The 25,871-nt window shown below is 48.2% G+C and overlaps 1 protein-coding gene across 1 annotated transcript; it reads left to right on the plus strand.

The window, feature by feature from the left end:
- Positions 1-2,796: 2,796 nt before the first annotated feature.
- LOC143209247 (netrin receptor UNC5C) lies at positions 2,797-25,461 on the plus strand. The gene is made up of 13 exons (XM_076424641.1): positions 2,797-3,438; positions 6,829-7,043; positions 8,246-8,459; positions 20,036-20,374; positions 21,436-21,603; positions 21,810-21,974; positions 22,531-22,566; positions 22,925-23,192; positions 23,267-23,415; positions 23,594-24,324; positions 24,487-24,875; positions 24,945-25,046; positions 25,117-25,461. Exons 1-13 carry the CDS (start codon positions 3,378-3,380, stop codon positions 25,286-25,288), a joined length of 3,009 nt encoding a protein of 1,002 aa, XP_076280756.1. The 5' UTR covers positions 2,797-3,377; the 3' UTR covers positions 25,289-25,461.
- The last annotated feature ends 410 nt before the right edge of the window (positions 25,462-25,871 follow it).

A 25,871-nucleotide genomic window follows, 5' to 3' on the forward strand; every position in this document is an offset into this window, starting at 1 on the left:
ATTTTCAGTTTTTTGTTATTAGATAATGTATTTCATTTTACTTACACATTTCAAAGCAACGTTGTAAGTTTTCATAACAGAGTTCCACATATGACTGTTAGCAACGCTGGTACATCCAGTAAGACCGACGGATGACCACAATGCAGTGTAAATAGTGTTTTATTAAAATTTTCTTTACGAGTAAGTGTACTTTATCGCTTTATAACTTAATCTCGGACAGTACTACAAATGTAATAAGTGCTATGTAACATGTTTAATTATAAATGTCTAACGTTTACTTCTTACTGTGCCAGTGACTGTACTATTTGTCTTACGATCGTTATTCACTGAATATATTTTATAATAAAAGATTTATGACTCGTATACCTGTTTGATTTTGCTGAAAAATCTCTATTAGCTTATAATAACAGCAAGTTAAGCTCGTTTAAACATTTCAAAATAAGATAAAAAAATTTTTACTACGATTTTGGCTTAGGGTGCCAATCATTGTACAATTTACCCTAAAATTCGTTACCTCCCAAAATGCTGAAACTGCTATAAGGATCAGTATGAAAGTCTCAGAAAATTTGTTTAAGTTCGAACTTAGCTGGGGATAGTCTCAAACCAATCGGGAAACAAAAGAGGTTTACACTAACCGGTCTTCCCAGCAGACAATCAACCCGGCGCACGATCAAATCGGACACCTAACCTCGGTGGTAATCCTTACACCGGATCGATCATCATCTTTCGAGTGGAATGGATACGTCGTCGTCGGCTGGTGGACGATCCCCGTGAAGCGTCATCGGAGTCAAAGCGTCGACAAAGGTTAATCCATCGAGGAACACGGAACGGAAACGGATCCCCACGGGCCGCGATTTATTTACACCCGTGGCTGGTATCGGTTTCTTAGACACGTAACCAACCGATTCGGAAGCTAGTTTACCGTTACAACCGTCCCTTCACCGTCGAAGCCTTCGACCGGCGACACGTCTAACCTCGTTCCCGTGGTTGGATCCGATTTCACGTTCGAGCGGATCGGCAGTGATCGACCGTCGGAAATCCCATACGTTCCCGCGAGGATCCTCTTCACCGATCTCTTCCTCGAAGCCTACGCCTGCCACCGATCGGTGGAGAGATTGAATCGGCATTTTTTATCGAAACGGAATTGTTCGAGTATCGAGACTTGCATAAATTCATCAAGTCGACGAGTGGTATAGTCAGATTTCGAGGAATGTTCGGATAATTAAATACATTTCGAACAAATCTAATATACAATTTTTATGGTATATTAGGCGCCGACATTAGAAGTTAAAACAAATACCAATATAATACTCGATAAACCGCAAAATACAATCGGTAGTCGGTTTTCAGTGCTCGGATGTGATCCATTCGATCCTCCAACGAGCCAGCTGCCGCCAGCTAACAATGACCTCGGGGCGAGCCAGTCGCGTTATTCAAGTTGCGAGGGGAGGAGTATTCGAACCTCGAGGCGTGAGCGTGTCAAGGTCGCGTCTTAATTCGAGCAGATTTAATGGCCGGTCGTTTCATCATAGGGCGGGTCGGACTGAAAGAAATTGCAGAAATCGCAGCTGGAGAAAGGGTAGGGGGTCGAGCTCCAATCGAGAACATAGGGGTTTTCACTCGTGGACTCTCCATTAGTCGTCATGGAGGTGGAACAAATTTTCTGACACGCGTCATTAGGTCTTTTCTCAGGCTGTGGGGTCTTTCTGCACGTTCTGGAAAAATTTACTAAAGCACGCGTATGGATCCCTGAATCTTTTTTACAATTTTACTATTGATAATACTTTTTATTATCGAATAACTCGAAAATCACCCTCAAACCAAATTAACTCAATTTCTCCACACAATCACAAAAACGATTTCACCCCATCCCCATTCTCAAAAGCACACTCAGTCAATCTTAATCGCAGTCTCCATACCGTCAACTTCCACCCCTAATCAAATCGTCTCGGAGTTCCCGCGGCAAAGTCCATTACGACAATAACAAACTCTCGCAACGCGATCAAAGCTCACGGAGAGACGTTTAGGGGTGGGAGAGGGGCCGGGATTGGAAGGTTGCCTGAAGTTTTATTGCCTCTAGCTCGTAGTTGGTTTGGCGAGAAGAATAACTCGTAAATAAGACAATCGACTATAAGTCGGCTCGGTTGGAGCCTGCACTTGTCCTTGATATACACCGGAAGAAGGCGCGGCCTTGAAAGCAAGACGTGGATTCGTGCTCGAACTACATTGCGTCTTACAAAACTCAAAATAAATGAAACATTGATTTCATTGTCCTAGACCGTTTTCTATAGTACAGACAAAATATGTCATTAATCTTTATTACACATGTTACAATTTCGAGAAGAAGTCATGTTCCAGTTAACACGAACGTTCCCCCACATTCGACAAATTCGAATCGAAAAATGCACAATGATCAGCACGAGAGTCTCCGAAACTCGACGCGGCGTGTCTCTCCCCGGCACTTGTCCTTGATCCGTACCGGAAGGAGGATCGGCGTGTTCGCTGAAGAAGGCGCAGCCTCCGAGGGGCACCGGTGCTACCACCACCACTAGCATGAGGGGCAGGCACCACCACCATGAGGACCAGCATCAACGGCATCGCCGTCGCCAACAGCATCGCCACCACTACCAGGAGAGAGTCGGCTCTGCCGCCGCCAGCATCGCCACCACCGTTTCCCGACAACGGCGTCGCCACCACCACCCCCGACGACAAGGGGATGAAGAAGAGCGACGGTATCGAAGTGAGACGTGTATATATGTATATATAGAGGTGCGCGCACGTCGGCAAGTTCAGTCGTCCACCGCGTGCCGAGCCGCGAGCATCGTGCAGCCAACCAACCCTCCAACTGCGAGCAACCCACCCCCTTTCTGAACCGTTGCTTCCTCTCATTTTTCGATCAGGCGCGCGCATAGTCACGTGTCTCTCGGTCTCATCCCTCGAGCACGAAGTGCAGCCGACCAAGTGCCAACCCCCACGTTGTCTCTCTCTCTCTCTCTTTCTCTCATCCTCTTTATCTATATCCTCACCCCTTATTTAATGGACTAATTAATGACACCAGCCCGTCTTCCGGACAATCCTAATTAAAGAACGTGAAAGGTTCGTTCGAGTGTCCGGCCTCGATGCCGACCGATCGTTGGAGAACCGGCCAGCCGGCCGATGATCGAGATCGATCGAATCGTCAGACGATAGCATTGTTATGCTGACTCGCGATACCGTGTAGAAACGGTACAAGTCCGGTGACACGCGTGTTATGATTCGAGGATTCATTGGGAGAAGGGACGTGATCCGTTGAGATTGTTTTTTCTTTTGGGTTTCTGTTGACGATCGGATTCGAGTTGGTCATGGTGATGGGTGACTAGTAGGTATTGTGAGATGTGATGGAGATGAAGACCAGCCTGCTGCTCCTGGCGCTACTTCGCCTCGCCTGCGCGATCGAAAGTAAGGATCGTTGGATCTAGCGGTAGAATGTTCAGTTGTCAGTGTGGTAGATGATCGTTTTCTCTGATCAAATTGGAGGACTGATTAGTTTGAATGATTTGTTATTAGTTTGGTTGCGAGTTCCGTGTAATGGAGCTGTAAATCTTACTTAGAGGACTATATACAGTGAGTCAGAGTCAAAATTGTAAAGCATGTTGCATATAAGAATTTATTGCCCATGGCTCGGAAGTACTTTTTAAAAATAATAAAATTCATTCATTTCTAGATCACTTCAACGGTAGAAAGATTTTAAAAAATTTCAAATAGAAGAATTGAATTACAGAGAACAAGAACTTCAGCACTAAAAATGTTGACGTAAAGACAATTTTTATAAGTTACACAACATATTTATTGTCGCGTTATCAGTATTCAGTTGACGGAATAATTTGTGCAGATTTACGAATGAATTTTTGCGTCAATATAGTCGGTGTAAAAATTTTGATTGGAACCTGGAAAATGCATGAAAATGGAGAAATTATTCAGTATAAACTTGTCAATTTCGAATTCATGAACCTCTCAATGCCCAAAACTGTCTACGACATACTATAATATTATTGTAGCAAAACGATTCAATAATCGTTCCGACATAAACAACAAAGAAAAACGCTAGAAATGCCTATAACAAGCCAAAGTCAAACAGCTAGAAACACCTGTAGTTTCTCGACCGTCCTCGCGAAACAAGGATCACCGATCCCGCTCACGTTCGCCCGCAAGCTTCACACTGGTCAAAATCACTTTCCCAGTGATCGACGGAGAACCGGCATGCCCCGCACACTCCGCAAATCACGCGTGCTCTCGGTACGTAATTCTCAATTTGAAAGACGTCGTCGGATTGTAGATCGTGGTGCACCCGCGACAGAGATAAATTCGCCGGGGCGAATTTACGCGACAGACGGATATTCTCGAAAAGCCGTGGCTCGAAAATCGTGACATGTTTTTCCCGGCGCGTGACAGCGTAGGTAATCGTCGTTCAGCCGTTCTACGGTTTACTGCTTCGAGTCAAACAAGAGGGACGCGCGGTTGGCTGTCTGTGCAGGCCAATAAAGTTCCCGGTGGTTGTTGGTCGAGCGAGAAACACACGAGGATAGAAACAGCTAGACGACGTGGTGGAACGCGAAGAAGAGAAGAGAAGCGATGAGAAGAGAGTACAACGAGGCTTCTCGGCGAGTAGTGTAAAGACTAAGAGATCTCCTAAGCGAGCGGATCCCGCTGACTGATACACGACGTAAAATCCCGTACGCATCGTTAAACCGGGCTTTACCGTTTTCAAGCATCGCGATGCTTCGCGCCGCGACGTCTAAATTTACCGCGGGGAACGCGCCTCGATCGGCTTGTTAACGCGGTTAGGATGATCGAGGAAAACCGTGTCGGCGCGGATCTCAATCCTTCGATCTCTCTCTCTCTCTCCGTTCTCCATCGTTTCTGCTCGTTTCCGCCGGTTTCGCTCGTTGAATTAACCCCTTGCTCTCTCTCACTCTTTCGACAAGCGCAACGCCGCGCCGGCCCGTGTCCGATCTTTATCGGTTGTTCGCGGTGTAATAACTTAACGGGATAACGATCGGGCAAATGGAACCGTTTCGGTGCCGCGGATGAACAAGGGGATGCCTACGTAAAAGCGGCGAGAGCCGCCCGTATCGATGGAAACTCGTGGTTCGTGGCGGTTTCGCTCAAGATTTGCGCGCGGTAATGCGGGAGGAAATTGCCGGTTCCCGCGAAGATGGATGATGATTGGGGGATAGTTATCGCGTTGACGGCGGAATCAATGTCCAGCCAGAGTACCCAGGGGATCGGGGAACCGACCGGATGAACCCTCCGGCGATCATCCGATTTTTCTGCTTATTGAAATGCTCTTATTTAACGCCCGTTTACCGAGCGTAATGGATCGACGATCCCGGCGTGCCGAGTGCTGGCTCGCTGTGAGCTATTGGCTTCTGTCTACATGATTCCTCTTGCTGGTTATAAGAGGCTACAGGAATTACTATACACGCTAACTTGCAACACAAACCTGCCAGCTTAAAGAAATCTGTGCACAAACGAAAATCACTGACTATTTACAGTGTCATCAGAGAATCAATCGTGTTTATTTTGTGAGATAGGAAAGAGTGGCCCAAAATCTACGTATGATTTGTAAATTCCCCTGCAACTATGCAACCCTATAATGCGAAAGAAATTTGTCTCTAGATAGATTGCAAGTAGGCGAAATTGCGCCTGCCTCTAGATTGTAAATTCCCCTGCGACTATGGTCTAATATGTGTGCAAAGACATTTCTCTCCACATAAATTGATAAGTAGCTTAAATTATACCTGCCCCTAGATTGTAAATTACCCTACAATAAGTGTCTGTATGTTTGCATAGTAATTTATCGCTACTATAGATATATAAGTAGCCTCAATTGTTCCTTCCTCTAGATTGTATATTATCCTACAACTGTGGCTTTCTGTGTTTGCAAAGATATTCGTCTCTACATTTAGAAAAGTAGCCTAAATTGTGCATGCTCTTAAGGGAGTTCTCGATAATACAAACACGGGGGTTTTCAGTAGTCAAAAACGCTCGATCTAGGGCGCTATCTCCCTCAAAAGTCCTATTTCTTCGTTTACGAGGCGTAATTTGCACTATTCGAAAGCTTAACTGCACATGTAAGTATTTTCATAGCTACATGCTGCCGAATAATGCAAATTACAAATAAATATTTCGTTTTATCGATCGTATATTTGTTATTTTACAAATTACCACATAAATTTCGACGTTTCGATCTTACTTCAGATCATTTTCAAGAAATAATTGAGTCTGAAAATTATTGTATATTAAGATATTATCTTGCATTTTTAAACTGAGTTAAGGAAAAAAGTGTTACTCACTTGCTTTGTGGAAAAAATTATTTAAACTTGTTGAAACGATGAGACACGTGTATATTTCATGCCGGTAAACTTAAATGCAAATTACACCACGTAAATGAAGTTTATCTCTCTAGCGCTTTTAACTACTGAAAAACCCCGTGTTTGTATTACCGAGAAGTCTACCGCCTTCAACGGTATCTGTTCGCAGAAATACATATATTTACGGTACCATTATCGTGTCAATTTGATTATGAATTGCATCATGATTTGACTATAAATTGCAAATTCCCTTAGAACGACGGTCCTCTCCATTTGCAAACAATCATGTCTGTGCATGAATTTGTGAAGATTCCGCTTGTGATTCGAGACACCCTGTAGACTGAGTACGCGGTTAGACAAGGTGTCAACGCGGCGATGATGAGCGCACGATTTAGAATTAATTCGGCGACTCGGAACCCGTCGAAAGTTTCCGTATCTGCGATCTGAAGTCGCGTGAACTCACCCTTTGTTTCAGACACGAAGGAGGAGGATGACGCGGAGGAAGACGACGAGGAGAATTATCCGGTAGATGACTACGACTACGGGGACTATGAAACCGCGACTATAACCAGCGACACCGATCTTATCGCGGGTGGCTCGTTGCCGATCTTCCTCGCGGAGCCTGTCGACACGTTCGTCGTCAAGGGGAGGCCTGCCACCCTACACTGTCGTGCTGCACATGCTCTTCTGGTATGGAGAATGCTACTTTCATTGTACCAAACTATTCTTATGGTGTCCGTCAAAGCAGCTATTCACTTGGGAAAGTGTGCTTTGCTTGTAGAGGAACACTCGTGGACAGTATCACTCGCTTCCTATTTCTGTCAGATTGAATACTTTCGCACATTAATTACTAGACAGCCGATCTTTATGCAAAATAAAAATTTTCTAGCTGATTTGCAACCAACTGGAGTGAAATAGAAATTAATTTTCTTAATATCGCTGCTCCGGAAGTACAATGGCGCAACTGCAAAATTTTGTGAAATTGACTTTATTGTGTTGGCGGGCTCAAAAATGCATTTACTAGATGTTTGTAAATCAACATAATGTAAATCGAGGCTGGTATTTATTATTTTATAAATTGAAATAACTTAAAAGCTGCAATAATAACCCACAATGTCTATGAACTACTCTCATAGAAGAATTAAACCGAATCTTCAATTTTTGCAGTTGTGTCACTATACTTCCGGTGCAGCGATATGTTTAATAGGTCGAAAATAATATAACAGTGTTTTTAAATTCTTCTAATGATTTCACTGTGTCGAATTACACCTACTCAATTTTGCTGTAAATGCATAAAGCTCCGCTGTCTATTGATTACTAATGTGGTCTGTGTTAGGTACCAAAATTTAGTTTCACACCGTAGTTTTCGCCGGCAAGGTCTCTTTCCACATACGCAAACGGCTTCCAAAGCGGAGGTTTCAACGTGAGAAGATTGCCACACGTGGCAACAACAGGCTCAAGAAAGTAGCCTGCTAAAATCCATTTAGCACCTGGTTCTGCGTCCGGGGAACAATGGTAACCGGACGGCCGTGTCGAAAAGCAGAAACAAAGGGCCTCGGGAGGGTCACTTTCGCACATTGCGATACAGAGAGAGAGAGAGAGGATAGCTTTTCGGGCGTGTTCCGTTTCGCGCGTCCGCAAAGTAGGGTCTAACCGCGCTGTCGTCGACCCCGTCATTTTCCACTCGAGCCTTATTAACCACTCAAAGCTAGCTCGACGCCAGCAACGGACACGTCTCGGCCTCTTTTCACTCGACTCGACTCGACTCGAGGTTGACTTGGTTTCACGTGCCTTCACTCGCCTCCGCTTGCTTGCGTTCATTTGACTTGGCTTCACTCGGCTCGACTTGCTACGGGAAATTAACCAGCCACCGTATTCCCCTCGGCTTGCAGGTGTATTTTCGCTGTAACGGTGACCGGGCCGAGCGATCGCAGCACCAGGATTTCGTCGACCCTCGTACCGGGACGAGGGTCGTCGAGGTCGAGTTGAACGTGACGAGGAACGAGGTCGAGGAGTACTTCGGCAGGGAGAGGTTCAAGTGCGAGTGCGTGGCATGGTCGGGACCAGGTCAGATTCGAGGGCAGCCCGCCACGGTTGAGGTCGCCTGTAAGTAGAGAACACTCCAATCTCTTCTCTCGTATTTTCTACCCCTTCTCCCGATCTCTCTTTTCCACCCTCTTTCCACCCCTGACGTCCCTTTTCTTGACCCCCTGTCGATGCTCGATTCAAGCGACTTCTGGCAAATTCTCGAACGTACGAATCCTCGTCGAATTTCCTCGCGAGACGACGAATTAACTATTTGTTTTACATTCGTGGAATTTTCCTTTTATTATTAAAATACAATCAGCTCTATCGAGCCAAGTCAGTGAAGTATACGGTACGCTAAAGATGTTAGGAAAAAGGTTAAATGAAAAATTGTACTATTTCGTACGATCTTCTTACATACAGACAGAATGGTTCTCTCAAAATTCACCCCCTTCATCCGTAATTCCATATCGTTTCATTTATTGGAATGTGGACCGTATAAAAATAAACTGACAGCTTTACGTAGCTTTGTAAATATTTGCGGTGATAGGAAAAGAGTGTTTCCACCCTTAAGACAATTTTACAGGGGGCAGAAAAAGTTTGTTTCGTTATGAGCATCACGTTTCTTGACCCTTCGTGAATCGTGGATTCTCGATCGAATGTTACCTCGAATTTCGTGGCGAAACTCCTAAGATATAGAAGGATATCGAAGATCTTATGATACAGAAAAGGCATAAAAGCAAGGAAAGTTGTCGCCGAGACATTTTGAGGGTGGATTAACATATATATTTGCTGGTGTGACTCAGAAGGGGAGTTTATGATCCGCAAGGGTGCGAAACGGTGGGGGTGTCGAGTGTAAACGGATCCTAAAATGTTAGTTACCCTTATGCAAAGGCTTCTCATCGGTAATTCGCGTTAATGCGGTATTACCGCGAGATTTTCCTAAATATCGTTCTCTACATAGGATACCGACCACCCTGTCAGTTTCCTTAATAGCCCCTGCTTAATGTAATATAATGCGGTATGAAAGACATGAAACTATGAATGCATCGGAAAACTCAGTGTAATGAACTAAATTATACAGGGTGAGCCACTTAACGTTGTCATCTCAAATATCTTTGTTGTTTTTAAAGATACATACGTCAAATGTCTGAAGGAGAAAGTTGAATGGTTCAGTGGGGCTCACATGATACCAAAAATATTTTTATTTTTATGTGATTTTTTTTAGAGATATCAAGGTCACCTTCATTTTTTAAAAATGGAATGAGGTATTTTTTAATACATCGATTGATGCAGCTGGACATTCGTTATAAAAAAGTGTTCAGACATTAGCGTTTATTTATTAGTGTAACGTCTTATGTTAGTACGACAGTAATGGTGTATAGAATTATTGAAATTGAAATATCTCTACTAATATTTCGATATACATACATAGGTTAGTACTTTTTTATAACGAACGTCTAACTGCATCGATTGATGTATTAAAAAATACCTCATTCCATTTAAAAAATGAAGGTGACCTTGATATCTCTAAAAAAGATCACAGAAAAACAAAAATACTTTTGGTATCATGTGAGCCCCGCTGAACCATTCAACTTTGTCCTTCAGACATTCGACGTATCTTTAAAAACAACAAATGATATTTGAGGTGGCAACGTTAGGTGACTCACCCTGTATAAACGAACTACAAAAAATAAATTCTGAATAAATTATTCAATCATATTACCAGCATTTCTGCATTATGCTCTGTAAAATATAAGAGAATTAAATAAGTACTATTAACACCAGAAATCTTAGCTCCGCAATTTTAGTATCATTTATAGACAAATCTACTAAACTCCTGCTAATCATTCAGTCCAAAAATTTAGTCTCGGGGAGTACAGTTTTCCGGGAGTTCTTGCGCGTTGACTTTTATTTCAGCACAGGACAACGGTCCCGCAGAAGTGAGTCGGTTCGCGGAAAAATTGAAAAGCAAGCTGCGTCGTGCCGCGGTTTTTTTGCTAAACCGATTCGCAAGTTACCATTCCAATTTGCATGGGCGGCGATACAACGTTTGCCTGTCGGACCAAAAAATCACGATCCGATCGAAAGGGAATCGCGGGTGGGGGGGGGGGGAAGGGTAGAGAGTCGGTTCTGTATTCACGGGTGTTTGCCTTGCAATGGAATATCGATTAGATTTTCGACTCTCGGTTTACGCGTCACGAAATATCGGATGAAAACAACCGGCCACTTTCCTCACCGCGCCAGCCCACCGGTTAACCCTCGTCGACAGCCGTCGAAAGCTTACCCCACGGAGTGAATTTCGCGTCCGGTATCTCGGGGAAAACCCCTTTCGAGTGAGCTCGGCCCGCCGCTAATCGGGTTAATGAAGTTACGTTTTATGACCGATTCCAGGTGTCGGTCGCCCCGAGGCCGTTCTCCTCTCTTCAACCTCGGTAGCACTATTCGCACCCCCGGAACACCGAGAATACGCTACAATTACACGTTCGTTTCCAAACGATCCTCGATCCACAACCCCTTCCCCACCTCTCTGTTATACGGTGGGAATCAAAATTATGGAAACTATCGGCCAACCGTGTTCCCGTTTAATTACGGCTCGCCGAGCCCTCTCACCGATTCGAATTCGAGCCCCGCCACTATTGGTCACCTTCTACATTAACGAAATTGATCCCCTAATTGGCAGCTTCAGAAGGCCTGCTCCGGATTCGCCGGGAAACCCTTAGTAGAAGGTCTATGGTGTCTTTCATCAAGAACTTCTGATGGTGCTGCTCGGAAATTCGTAATGGAGCTCTAATTGAGCTTTGTGACTCATTGTAATTATTCGCTGTTTTTCTTGTTTTTTTTTTTTTATTCGAGCGGAAACTTGTCAGCTTTTAAGAGCAGCATTTTTATCTGTAACTTTTACAAATTATTTAAAAATGTTTAAGGGATGTAGGGGGTTGCAGTATTGTCTGAAAATCTATAATAAACTTCTGCAACAATAATCTCCATCATGTTTCCCTTTATCAAATAGGGAACTCACAAAATTTTAATACAACAACGAGATCGTGCATGGAAAGTTGCTTCACATCACCGGGAAATCTGTAACATGTTCCGCGAAGTGCGCTAAACCATTTCCAATACTTCGCAGAATACGGTAGGAAGTTTCGAAAGTTCGGATACGCCTTTGAGAATTTTCGAAACGAGTTAGCTACACCGTTAGAGATCGAAGTTCCCTCGAAGTCGATACGTCAACGGGAACTTTCGATTCCGGTACGTCGACAAGTTTCTTAATTTGAAATCGGCGCGGCAAGTAGCCCGTAAACCGTTGTCGTCGTTGTCAACGTCGTCGTCTTCCCTCGTCAAAACTTTCTGTTTGTCCGTTTGTCGAATCCCCGAAAGAGTTCGCGATATCGCGGCCGCACGGAACCGGAAGTGGATTGGTTTCGCGGGCTTTCGCACGTCGAAAGAGCAATTTTCATTCAGAGGAGTCGCGCGACGCGCAAACACGCGGCGCAAACAGGAAACAGTATTAAATCCGTATTTACGCGCAAACAGGAAACGGACGTGCTTTCGAGATTGAATAACCTGGTATCGATCGACGGTGTCTCGTCACGGGACTACTTTCGCGTTGAATCGTTATCGAGCAGGACGCGATCCTCCTCGAAACACGCAAATTAATCTAGCAATTCCTGCGGCACGCTGATTTGCACAATGTCGGTTTTGATTTCGATTAGAATCGTTCAAGCTTGGAATCACCTATAATTGATTATAGCTGCGGTACAAATTAGTCCCCACGATTTTTCAGCCCCTTCGGGTGGTCGGACAGAAAAGTGTTTCTTATCAAAGTTAATCAGTATTTAACTGACAAGAAATTGCAATTTTTTAAATTAAAAAAATCAAGGTCGCTGTCACATCTTTAAATGGAAGTGGGTATTTTTAACTTCATAATATTGTAGGCGACGTCGAAACGAATTCAACGACCTGCTATACGATGACTTTCAGATGACCTTGAAAGAAAATGTCGCCATGAATATGTTTATGAAGTTGAAAATATCAGTTTCATTTAAAGCTATGACAGCGACCTTGATTTTTTGTTGAAAATCGATTTCTTTTAAATTTAAAGAATTGCAATTTCTTGTCGGTTAAATACTGATTAACTTTGATACGAACCACTTTTCTGTCCGACCATCCGAAGGGGCTGAAAAATCGTGAGGACTAATTTGTGCCGCACCCTGTAGATTCGTGTAACAAGAATTTTTTTAGAACATTTCTTCGTCTTGCAATGCAGAAGCACTATTCGACGAGTGCGCGTGCATTCGTGTAAGCACACACCTTTCTTTAAAAGTTTTATGTAGTGTCACGCCGTTCACCGGTTCTCGACAGAATCGGTGACCGGACTCGGGAAATTATGGCCTGACGGCCGGGCCACGCTCGGTCGCGCGAAACGTGGTCCTCCCGGGACAAACAATCACTCGCGTATTCGAAATTGTTCTCCCTCGAGCGCTCGAAATGGGACCTACGGGCGCCAGGCACGCACTCGTGCCGCACGAAAACAATCGGGATTCAAACCCGAGGGATCACTTTTCCGAACACACGAGGATTGCGCGACCTGGGATAGCGGTAGAAGGGTCCGAGGTTACACGTGGAGTGGAAGACGGGGCATTCCCCGCGACGGGAACGTTTCTCACAGGGAAAGAATGAACCGAGACATTTACGGCAGACAAAGATCGTTTATTATCTCGGGAATTAACGTTGACAGGCCACCGGCGAGAGCCGGTGGCGAACAAGATGGCCGCCGGCGCGATCTCGATCGATTTCGACGGGTGTTCGGTCGTTCGCGCGTAATATTCCCGGTTCGCGTCGGACTCGGCGGTCACAGGATTCCGCGTGAATGATACAAGCCTGGAAAGGCACGATTTCCGCCGAGCCCCGATAGAATACGCGTCGCAGTGCGAAGAGACTAGGCGAGGACGGCAAACACGTAGCGAGATCGAAGCGGGCGCGTCGCGTCGTCCCACCGTGGAACTTCCGAGGATCGTGAATCTAAAGGGCCGCAATCGAAATTCGTACGTCCCGCAAAACCACTCGGGATCGCTACGACACACTGTTTCGGCGCCGGCGCGAGAACACTCGTCTCGGACCCCGGACGCGCCGAAGCACTTAGCCCGCGCAAATAGGTTACAGAACCTTCCAAAAGACGTCCCGAGCCAACACGAGCAATCACAGAACTTTATTCGCAGTATTATGACCGGCACTTACCAAACGGCGCGATTCCAGCCCGATAAATGCTGTCGATGCACAGTACTTAGCCGATAGCGCGATTACAAAATACGTGTCTCTACTTCGCAGTCCTGCGTCCTAGTAACCTACTTCGTGTCGGCTCGGAACGCGGAAGCGGAGCGTCCCCACTACTTCCTCATCTATCTTCGCTGTCGCGACGGTCGGACCTATCGCGTGGCTCCTCGCTGCCGGGCCGAATTCAGTGAATTCGGACCCAGGCCTCCGATAATTGTTTAGTTTCTCGGGGCCGCGTCCGATAACGCTGCGAGGGCGGTAGGGGTGGACCCGAGCCATTCCGGGTGGGCTCTCATGGCCATTCCCGGATGAGAGTCGGCAAGGTTGGGCCGTTGGACATCCCTAAGAAGTAACTTCCTTGTCGGCATCTCCGGGTTGACAGATCCGAGCTCGGTCCAATCCCCGTTGTCTTCTCCGTCAGCGCCGTCCCGCGATAGGTCTGCCGGGCGTCTTCTCGTGGTGATTATCGCCAATTAGCAGTCAAAGATAGGTATCGGCTCCCCTTGCAAGGGAGCAGGCCCTGAAACCTCGTGTCGCGCCCAGCGGCGCGACATTCAAATGCGATAAATTTTCCGCCGCTGGAAACCGGTTGTCTCCAGGGAGATCGATCGCTACGCTCGCCTCGATTCGCATCGGCTCGCAGGTGACCCGGTCTCGGTTAAAGGGTTCGGATAGACGTCAGCAAAAGCTGCCACGTCACAACTCCTCCCCCCCTAAAGGAGACCGGGCCACACCGTTGGCAGTTACCGGTCATTTCATTCGCGGGCTCGGTGACGATCGATCTTCCTCAGAGTTTCCTCACGGTAACCCAAAACCAAGGTAGAGACAAACGCGGATCCCAACATCACCAATCCTAGACGAGTACCTGTTTCCTTTACAATTTCCTAGTTGGGCGAGGCCTGCTAGAACGACCGGCGCCTACCGGAGAACCCGAGTTAGCGCTAATACCGGTCGCGGTCCTCGCCCGGAATAGAGAATTGCTGGGGGAGAGCCTGTAGGACGGAGTGGTGCGCGGTATGATATGCGCTTCGAAAATGCGGTAAAGTCAGGTCCCAATCTCGCTGATCCCCCCTTAATAAGCTACAATCATTGTTTTCAAGATTCGATCCACGCACTCGACAGGGTTCGCTCGCGGGTGGTACGGGGGGGGGGGTGGTACTTGACCGGAAATGCCGCATTCGTCGGCAAGATCCCTACGACCGTTGTTTCGCGAATTCGGCATCATGGTCCGCGAGCACTACGTCGGGGTTCCCCAACGCGAGAAAACCAACCCCTCGAGGGACTCGGCCGCTTCCGGACCGATCCAGGTCGGATCGGGGCGCATTCTCAATTTCGTAACAGGATTTTAAATTACCAAAAGGTACCCGTGACCGGATCTGCCAGGCGGGAGCGGATCCCTTCTATCGGCGGTTACTACTGTCCCCGGCGTGTGAACACGTCGCTGGCCCATCAACCCCAGTGGGAGTGTCTGCTCCCCCTTCGTGGGTTGATTGGTATTACGGCGTCTTACGTGTTCGACAGTTGTTCGATACATGCGTGGCCAGTAGTAGCGGGCTGAAATGCGATAAATACGATACTAGGTCCTTTCGATCTCTCATTGCCCTGCCTGCGGGTTACCGTGCCCTCCTGCAGGATCTCGGTCCCGCGGTCCTCGGGGTTGAGAATTTCCCTACGTCCCCGTCAAACCTACGTTCCCGCGATAAGGTGATCTGTGTGACGACAAAATCATCTCGTTCCAAATGGGACCAGTTCCTAAATTCTTCCGGGTCCCGCTCAACTTCCGCGAATTACTCCACTTACCATCTCGCCCGAAATGTGGCTACCAGATGGGTTTGCTTCGGTTGCATCGTGAACTACCATACCGCGTGATGGTCTTCGGATACCCTGCCGAATTGCGTGACCGAATCTGTTCCCAAAAATAGGAGGTCGCGAGATTACCCTGGCCCCGCGCGAAAATATTACGCTCCTCTTTGCCCGTCCGCTTCCCTCTGCGCGATATCCCCGTCATCGATTTTTCGAGGACGTCTTAATTCGCTAATGTCCGCGACGCACCTAAATTATTTAGGTCGTGGATCGGCTACTCGCCGATACCCGCGTCCACAGCCAAGAGAGGTGATCGATTATTGTCCCCGTTATTGATCGTCATTACGTGCGTCGAAATTAATTCGGGCGAAGTCTCTCCGGCCCCTCTGATCGACATCTCCCCCCGTTACCCGCCGGTTGTTGCATCTACGGCAACGCCTTAATGTTACCCCCCTTGACTCGCCTCCGTGGCAATGCAGCCCAGGTTATTCGCGGCATACTCTCGACAGGTGTCCTGGCTTACGACACTTAAACGTTGCAGCAGGTACGCTTCGCTCACGCGTTGTTTGGCGGGCGATGACCCTTGTCGCGTTGCCACGGTTGCGGTAACCTCGGCTTTGCGCGTCGGGGGGTCTCGCGAAGGATCCCGTGTTCTTACCCCGGTCCGGTACTTTTCGGTTCCCCTCGGCGCGGTAGCTGAACTCCTTTTCCCGCACGACGCTCGAGGTTCTCGAATTCCCGGTCCGGGTTTGGGTTCCCTCCGGGCGGGTTTTGGGGAGACAGTCGCCCGAATCGTCGCTCCCTCCGCCATTGGCGGCAGATATCTCGGTAGCGGACGCGAAACTAGGGTGGGCCCCTCGTCGATTAACCTCTAGTAACTGTGACCGCCACGATAGTAAATAACCGATAACCAAGCTCGTCAGCTGCCTGTGGTGTAAGCGGTACATGCAGACGGCCTCGCGCAGCTACGCGGTTAAACAAAGGGAACGCTTCTATTACCGCACAAAAAAAGACTTTCCCGTGCCTTCCTCTAACGGGTGTCCGAACTTCCTTGACTATCGTAAATTTCCGTTTCCTACTCACGGCTGTTCCCCAAGCAATTCGCCCCATTTTCGTCTAACGGAAAAAAAAAGAAATTTTGTCGCCAATTGAATCTTCCGCGTCCTTTGCGGTTCGACAAAGGTCCGTGCGCGTTCGCAAAAGGGTTTCCATCGCAAATTCCCCTCTAGGCCAGCGCTAGCCTTCGTGAAACAATAGGGAGAGAGACCTTCGCACATCATTCAAACGAAATTTTTATCGCACATTAGGGCGGCACTCGTCTAGTGGCTACCATATTTCGGACTCGATACCATACTTCCCCCAACACCACACAAACGGGGGGAATACACAGTAAATTCCAATTAATTTTCCATAAATTATATCAATCGTGTGTCATTCCGGGCCTCGATAACTAATTTTCTTTTTGGCGGGTGACCCCGACAAAACAAACTAAAGGTTTGTTTAATTTGCGTCTCCTCGGGCGAATTTTAGTGACGCAACCTCCGCGTGCTATATCCCGCGTGCCGGCTTGCGAGGGGCACCCTCGACCTGCTGGTGGGTCGCACTCGTTGGCGCGTCCCGTATCAGCAAGTGCGATGGTCGCCCGTACCACGCAACCGACCGCGAGACCCCACAAGCTACGAAGGTTGCTCCCCTAAACCCCTTTGGAGACGTTAAAAAAAAATAAATAAATAAATTATTAAATAAATACTTCAGTAATAATAAATAATTTGAATAAATTAAATGACTAGAAATTTACACTAATTAAATAAATAAATAAATACTGCAACAAACAAACAATTAAATAACTCTACGATTCAATAAATAATAATTTAGTAAACAATAAAATCTTTATTCAACATAATTTTGGTCACCCGGTATCTACGCTTAGCCGCTGGAATGGCACACGAAACAATTACAAGGTGAACCTTGTAGACAATAAATACCAAATTATAATAGAAATTCCGTGCTGACTCGATTCTTCCGACTGAACGAAGGAGAGAAAAAAAAATGTTTACACGGGTCGCGTGTCTCTATTACGCCGCGGCTCGCTTCGTCTCTGTGACTCGCCTTTCTTCGCCGATAATATGTTTTCTCCTGTGAGAGCCCCGCGCTTCTCCACGCGCCTCTAAGAAAAACCCTTTTCTCAAATCGCTTCTTCTGCGAGAGATTTGAACTGTTCGGGCGCCAATTTGTCACGCCGTTCACCGGTTCTCGACAGAATCGGTGACCGGACTCGGGAAATTATGGCCTGACGGCCGGGCCACGCTCGGTCGCGCGAAACGTGGTCCTCCCGGGACAAACAATCACTCGCGTATTCGAAATTGTTCTCCCTCGAGCGCTCGAAATGGGACCTACGGGCGCCAGGCACGCACTCGTGCCGCACGAAAACAATCGGGATTCAAACCCGAGGGATCACTTTTCCGAACACACGAGGATTGCGCGACCTGGGATAGCGGTAGAAGGGTCCGAGGTTACACGTGGAGTGGAAGACGGGGCATTCCCCGCGACGGGAACGTTTCTCACAGGGAAAGAATGAACCGAGACATTTACGGCAGACAAAGATCGTTTATTATCTCGGGAATTAACGTTGACAGGCCACCGGCGAGAGCCGGTGGCGAACAAGATGGCCGCCGGCGCGATCTCGATCGATTTCGACGGGTGTTCGGTCGTTCGCGCGTAATATTCCCGGTTCGCGTCGGACTCGGCGGTCACAGGATTCCGCGTGAATGATACAAGCCTGGAAAGGCACGATTTCCGCCGAGCCCCGATAGAATACGCGTCGCAGTGCGAAGAGACTAGGCGAGGACGGCAAACACGTAGCGAGATCGAAGCGGGCGCGTCGCGTCGTCCCACCGTGGAACTTCCGAGGATCGTGAATCTAAAGGGCCGCAATCGAAATTCGTACGTCCCGCAAAACCACTCGGGATCGCTACGACACACTGTTTCGGCGCCGGCGCGAGAACACTCGTCTCGGACCCCGGACGCGCCGAAGCACTTAGCCCGCGCAAATAGGTTACAGAACCTTCCAAAAGACGTCCCGAGCCAACACGAGCAATCACAGAACTTTATTCGCAGTATTATGACCGGCACTTACCAAACGGCGCGATTCCAGCCCGATAAATGCTGTCGATGCACAGTACTTAGCCGATAGCGCGATTACAAAATACGTGTCTCTACTTCGCAGTCCTGCGTCCTAGTAACCTACTTCGTGTCGGCTCGGAACGCGGAAGCGGAGCGTCCCCACTACTTCCTCATCTATCTTCGCTGTCGCGACGGTCGGACCTATCGCGTGGCTCCTCGCTGCCGGGCCGAATTCAGTGAATTCGGACCCAGGCCTCCGATAATTGTTTAGTTTCTCGGGGCCGCGTCCGATAACGCTGCGAGGGCGGTAGGGGTGGACCCGAGCCATTCCGGGTGGGCTCTCATGGCCATTCCCGGATGAGAGTCGGCAAGGTTGGGCCGTTGGACATCCCTAACAAGTAACTTCCTTGTCGGCATCTCCGGGTTGACAGATCCGAGCTCGGTCCAATCCCCGTTGTCTTCTCCGTCAGCGCCGTCCCGCGATAGGTCTGCCGGGCGTCTTCTCGTGGTGATTATCGCCAATTAGCAGTCAAAGATAGGTATCGGCTCCCCTTGCAAGGGAGCAGGCCCTGAAACCTCGTGTCGCGCCCAGCGGCGCGACATTCAAATGCGATAAATTTTCCGCCGCTGGAAACCGGTTGTCTCCAGGGAGATCGATCGCTACGCTCGCCTCGATTCGCATCGGCTCGCAGGTGACCCGGTCTCGGTTAAAGGGTTCGGATAGACGTCAGCAAAAGCTGCCACGTCACAGTAGTTAATAATTTTGTTATGAAAGTTTTCCAAAAATATTCGTGACGCCTTTCTAATTAAAATGATACCAAACATAACACGATGTGGATCGTATTTTATGCGCTTGATCCACGATATAGTTTAACTAATTTTAACCCAAAAAAATGCGACAAATGCGTTGATAAAAGTTAATAAACATCCCTTAAAAGTCGCTAGCCTGTCTCTCGCATCTATCGATACATTACAGTAATGACTCGACCGGTAATCAGAATATTTCCGTAAGCGAACCGCGGGAAGCTAATCGTCCCCGTTCCACATTGACGTATTAAAAAAGCGGCCGTTGCAATACGGCATCAGGAAGTACGCAGTCTAGACGTCGGTTGGTGATGCAAGGACGTGGTGCATCGAGAGCATCGGTGGTGGCCGCGGCTCGGCTCTTCACGAACGATATAAAAGCAGCTATTTTTTCCGCGTATACACGGGGCACACCGAATAATATACCATAGCCGGACGAATAGCTGCCCTCGCGGCCGCGGAATCGAGCAGATCTTTTTCCGTCGCGTTGCCGCTCGAGTACGCCATATAGACAACGCCGCCGGTGAAAGCGCCCTTGCATTTATGCGAGCGCCCTAATATCGCTGAGTGCCCTACTCCCTCGCCATCATTTCTCTCCTGCCCGGGGTTGCCCCGGGAATATTAAAAAATAAAAACGACCCCCGACGCAGACCTGAAGAAGCACTTCCTGTCGCCGCCGTACTCCCTGTCGGTCGAAGCAGGTCGAAACGCGGAATTACGATGCTCGCCGCCTATGGGGGTGCCTCTGCCGAAAGTTTATTGGTTGAAGAACGGTTCGCCTCTCGAGACCGTCAATGGCTCCACCGTACAGCCTCCTGTTCAGCAGAGCAACGCCAACGAACTGGCGAACACTGGAAATTTCGTGCAGACCGGAGAAGGACACCTATTTCTTGGAGAAGCTGAGCTTAGGCACCAGGGAAACTATTCGTGCGTTGCGGAGAACATCGCTGCCAGGAGAGTCAGTGAGCCTGCTGTGCTTACTGTTTACGGTGAGTCTCTTCTTTGATACTTATGGAACGGATACAATGCAATTTGGAAAGTTGGTCCTATTTAAAACAGAGTAAGAACGTCGATATTCTTTGAGGTGACGCTTACTGTAGCATCGGTGATAAAAAATACAAATTATTTCTTCCATTTCTGACCTTTCGTGTCCTTGAAAATGTACGACAGATTTGAGGCATTCATAATAGAGATCGATGTTTGCCGAGACTTTCTATAGAGATTATATTGTATCTAAGCTAAATGGTTTACCAGCATGGCAGTTCAGTTCCCCATTGATCCGAAGCGTATCACTGCATCCTCATACGAGGAAGACCAAACAATATCCTCTCCGACGATTCCGTGAGACCCGCATGAATGTTGCATTCACCCGCTTAACAGCAATTGGGAACGGCAGCCGGCCCGACCGGCCTCGATAATTAGCTGGGATACTCTTTTAATCGAGGATGCTGCAACGGGTCGGAGGTTTAAGTAATTGTTGCGACCAGGGAATTCGTGATATCGACATCCGATAATTTTGCACTAGGGAGATTGCCGCGCTTGTTATCGGCGATTCGATATGGTGATTTGAAGAAGCCGAACGAAATAGCTTTCACTAATTTATCGAACTTCAAAGATACAATGATATTGCCGTGCAATGCAGCACGCATTACGCTTAATACAAGTGTGCATACGCTTTACACAAACGTGACTTTGTTAGAAGAATGTCTTTAGAGAATGTCTACAAAAATGTCTTTAGAAAAATGTCCCTAAAAAATGTCTCCAAAAATGAATTTAGAAAAATGTCCTTAGCAGTGAAATTTCTGTTTGGCTTCTGTTCCTTGTAACGGACGGAAACAGTTTTATTTTGCAAAAAGATCGGCGGCCTAATAATTACCGTCTGGAAAGTGCCTTTATACTTACACTTTTCTATAACGTCTGGCGCCGAGAAGCTTCTCGAGACTCCGGCTCGCCGATCAATTCAATTTCCGCGGTCTCATCAAAGAGCAATGCACAATTACTCGCGATGCAAGTCTCCTCCATCGATCCTGTATTCCGGATTCGTTCCCAGTGAACGGCGGGTGGTCTTCCTGGTCGGGATGGTCGGAGTGCAGCACCCGTTGCGGCCGAGGTGTACAAAAGAGGACCCGTACCTGTTCGAACCCGATGCCGATCAACGGGGGTCAGTCTTGTCCGGGTCCGGCGACGCAAAGGGTCGAGTGCAATCCTTCCTGTCCCGGTAAGCGATTTAATTATAAAATTAACAATGGCTCCGTCAAACGGTCTCCAATTCCGCGCGACATCGTCAAAGACCATGAGAAGACAGAGATAGAGATAGACGTGGTTCAGGAACCGCAGATGCAGACGCTTGCTTCTCTCTCTCTCCCGGTCGAATCTGATAACCGAGATTTAATCGTGATTTTCAAGTTCGCCCGTTGCTTTCAGCGGTCGACGGCAGATGGTCAAGCTGGTCCTCGTGGTCCGCATGCGGTCCCGATTGTTCCAGAGTGAGGAGGAGATCCTGCAACGACCCCCCGGCGAGCAATGGTGGTCGTTCCTGTCAAGGCAAGGACATCATCGTCGAGTCTTGCTCCGCGGATCGATGTAATGGTGAGCTCCAGCTGAGTTCTCGCTGTTTTCTTTCCTCAACCCTCCCTCCCTCCCTCTCCCCCCCCCACTCTTCGTCTCTCTTTTTATTTTTCTTTCTGTTTCTGGCTTTTGTCTCCCGGCCGTGTTTTTTTCATTCTTGATTTTGAGCCGGTGACTCGGAGGATTTACTACGAGCGAGCGGGCACCGCTTCGAGCGCGTCGCGTCCGATGATCGTTGCACGCGCGCCGACGGGGACGATACGATTTAAATTAATAATGACTCGCAGAAAGCCGGCCGAAAGCCATGTCCTTTATTTGCCGAGGAACAACCCAGAGCCCCGTCGAACAGCTGCACCGTAATCGTCCTCGATTAGCCGCTCGTTGGACGCCTCGAATGCCTCTATTGTTAATCATCGACCGCGAGATACCTTTCGCGGGCCGAACTCGAATCTCGAATCGGTTGCCGTCGTCGTGAATCCGAGAAGATTCCGCTTGTTCGCAAGATAAAGTCGCCAGATTTTTCGAACCCGAGATTATTCCCGGTAACCTCAATTTTTCGACGTGATGTCGCATGCAGCTCTCGGACAGGACGGACCCAGGGTGTTCAAGGAAGGTAAGTGCAACTGAATTTGATCCCGTTTGCGCCCTTGGCAGAAAGTATTCGATCTGGTTTATCGAAAATCCGATTTTTGTGATCACACGTGGAGTAGGGTTGTATAACTCGGACATTAATATAAACTTTATACGGCTTCTGTTTCTTACAATTTTCATTTTGCATAAAATTCATGAAACAATTCTTCATTGAACTCCTCTTTCCAGCAATCAATGCAAAAATTCTTACATAAATACCCTCGATATAAAGACATTCAAGCTCCCCAAGTTAGGTGAACTACCCCACACATCCACTAGGATCGAATATTTCCTGGCGAGGGTAGTAGAACGTCCGTCTTGAAATCGTGTTTGCACCGCAGCGGCGCGCTCGATCGATCACAGGAACATCCTAGCCCTGTGGATCACCCTGAGTCTAGCAGCCATCATCTTAGTACTGACGACCATCTTCTTCGTTCGCCTAATGCGCCGGAAGGAGCGAATGGAGGCGCTGTACGGGGTAGCAAGGTTGGACTTCCGTCGACCGGGTGACCTAGCAAAATCGGTCGTCTCGAAGAACCGATCGGTCCTATCCGTGGACAGGCGGTTGGAGCAGGTGATAGACGAGTCGAACGCGGCCAGAATGCCTAGGTAAATGATCCTCGAGGACTGTACTCCGCGATCGATCTTTGTCCCCCGTTGAAAGTCCCTCTGACGATGCGCAGGTCTTGCTCGGAGCACCACTATGACGTGCCTCAACTGTCCTTGCCGTCTACTGCGAGGCCTTCGCCGAGTTCGTCGGTTACCAGGTCGTCTTGCAGGAACTCCCAACGTGGACGAGGCCTGTCAGACAACGAGGAGGGCCGATCTTCTCGTAAACATTAACCAGTTTTACTCAGAACATTGTACTGTCCGTGCACGAGAAGATTGCACGCCGAGTGGTGCGTTGGTGGGACAATTTCCGGAAGCTGCCGCGTGCCATCTTCTCGTGGACAAACGATATAGCAGATGCTGGTGAGTATTTTTGAGCTTTGTTGGCGTTTCTTCCGCAGGCTCCACTCAGCCGAACGCGGAGAGCACCAATGAAGACGAAAACGACCATGACGAGCTGGATGTACTTGCTGAAGATGACAAGAATCATGGAGACTCGGGTGGATTCATCGTCAGAGCAGTAGTGGATGAGCAAGGAGCCCTCCTTGTGGTCCCAGAGGTTGGAGTCTCAATGTCGGTTCCTGAAGGAGCCATCCCCAGAGGTCGTCGACACAACCTGCACCTGGCTGTCCTAGGGGATGACTACCTGAGACCCTCACTACCACCTGGTCTAACTTTACTGTCAGCTGTGGTAGCCTGCGGACCCAACGACATCGATCTAGTGAAGCCGGTGATCCTCCAGTTCGAACACTGCGCAGAGCTGAGGACTGATAACTGGGAGCTCAGCCTCTGGTCCACGGATCTTGACCTGGAGACTCGATCCAGCAATTCAACCAACTCGTCGACCAGTTCGAACGTCACCTCTTCGATGATGTGGCGCAAGATTCTTACACTGGGAGGAGAACCGATTAATCTGCCTGGACAACCTTTCGCACAACTTGATCACACTGGGGTGTTCTTGGTCACTGAGACTCCCAGCGCTTATGCTGTTGCCGGGGAGAGTTCCTCGGTGGCTCCCGGACTGGCGGTGAAGAGGATCTGCGTGGCTGTCTTCTTGTCCCGGGAGAGGGATCATATCAGGTGTCATTTGATCGAGGACACCAAGGCGGCGTTCAAACTTCTGGTGGATAGGGTGAGTTTAATTGTCTCGTATGTACAGTCGTCTCCAGAGCTATTTTTGATTACATGTCCCTTGTGTCTCCCACTCATTTTTCTCATAAATGCTAAAGACCTGCAGTCTAGTTATCAAAGTCTGATCACGTTTGAAAGCGTCATATCCCTCGAATCTCTTTAGGAACGTCGCCTAGGTGGTAGCCGAGTGGAGCACGGTGCCCTCGGCTTCAGAGCTGGCGGTTCTCCCTTAAGAATCGACCTAGAAGACCGCGAAAGCGGTTTCGTAGAGCGCCAAGAGATTCCCCACCGCAGGATCTGGTCTTCAACAAGAACAAGCATAAGGCGATCATTCAGGATCGAGAAAACGGTCGGAGAGACGCGCCTAAGCTTCGAACTACGTGCCTGTCAGTGCGGTTTCGAAGAGCACGCTCTATTTCTCAGAATAGATCTGGACTTCATGAAGAGGAACGGTTCTAGCGGGAAGAGGTCCGCCAAGACGGAGTCCTCTATCGTTTTGCGAGGGAAAAACTCTGCCAGGTCAACGGAATCTGTGCTCCCAAGACCGTTCAGGTATTTTTGATTTCAGTGCTGTTCCCTCAGATTTTAGTCGAATTTGTTTGAAAGAGGATTTGCTCCAAGGTTCTCGAAAACGCTGAGGAAACAGCTCTGCCAGTGTTTGGACCCTCCCAGCGCCCGGGGCAACGATTGGAGGATGCTTGCGCAGAGACTGCAAGTCGACCGGTGAGAGATCCGATCGCGAACGACAAAAGGCGAAGCCCCGGCTAAAATATCTGTCACGATTCCATTTCAGATACGTCGATTACTTCGCGACGAAGGCGAGCCCGACCGAGCACATACTGGACCTATGGGAGGCGAAGCATCAGGAGGGCACTGCCCTCGCGGACCTCCTGAACCACTTGAGACTGATGGGACGCGTCGACGCTGCCAACGTCCTCGAGAGTCGCCTCGGCCCGTGGATCTGAGGCGTCCGAGATCAAACGACAACGCACTGCCAACGATTTTACAATGTTTTGTAAATAACAGAGATAAGACAATGAACAATATAAACCGTAACTCGTGCGAGGAACGATCGATGTAGAACCACGTTGTATAGAGACAGCAATGGTGTTTGTACATAAAGCTCGTTTATAGCAAACAGCTGGTTCGTTCTCTAGCTCCCAACCCTCTTCAATCCAAACAACTAAGTACAATGATTAAAGGTCGCTGTCCATTTAACAGTACCAACGCCACATTATTTACATGAATCTCAATAGAATTGCGTCTACTTATCAGCTCTATCAAAGACAGCAGCGACCTCCACACATAAACTTAGTTTCTACCAAACATCTGGTTCGTTCTCGATCCTCCGTCTCCAGAGTCCAAGGAAAAGAGATCAAGGAACATTTAATAGTCCGTCGAGCCTCCTCGAAGCTCTCTGAAATCCTTTTGTACCTTCTCGTACTCCTGTTTCCACGGATTCCCACGTAAATCCCATTAACAGTACCCATTCCCAGTACCAACGACCATCTTGCTATCGCCCAGCGCCCGAAAGGGACGATAATCACG

Source organism: Lasioglossum baleicum, chromosome 6 (assembly GCF_051020765.1).
Source record: "Lasioglossum baleicum chromosome 6, iyLasBale1, whole genome shotgun sequence".
NCBI classification, from domain to species: domain Eukaryota; kingdom Metazoa; phylum Arthropoda; class Insecta; order Hymenoptera; family Halictidae; genus Lasioglossum; species Lasioglossum baleicum.

Bases quoted from the DNA above. Each gene is read 5' to 3' on its own strand.
- LOC143209247 (XM_076424641.1), top strand. From the start codon at position 3,378: ATGGAGATGAAGACCAGCCTGCTGCTCCTGGCGCTACTTCGCCTCGCC. The intron at 21,975-22,530 runs GTGAGCTCCAGC...TGTCGCATGCAG, and splicing joins CTCCGCGGATCGATGTAATG to CTCTCGGACAGGACGGACCC. The intron at 24,876-24,944 runs GTATTTTTGATT...ATTTGCTCCAAG, and splicing joins GTGCTCCCAAGACCGTTCAG to GTTCTCGAAAACGCTGAGGA.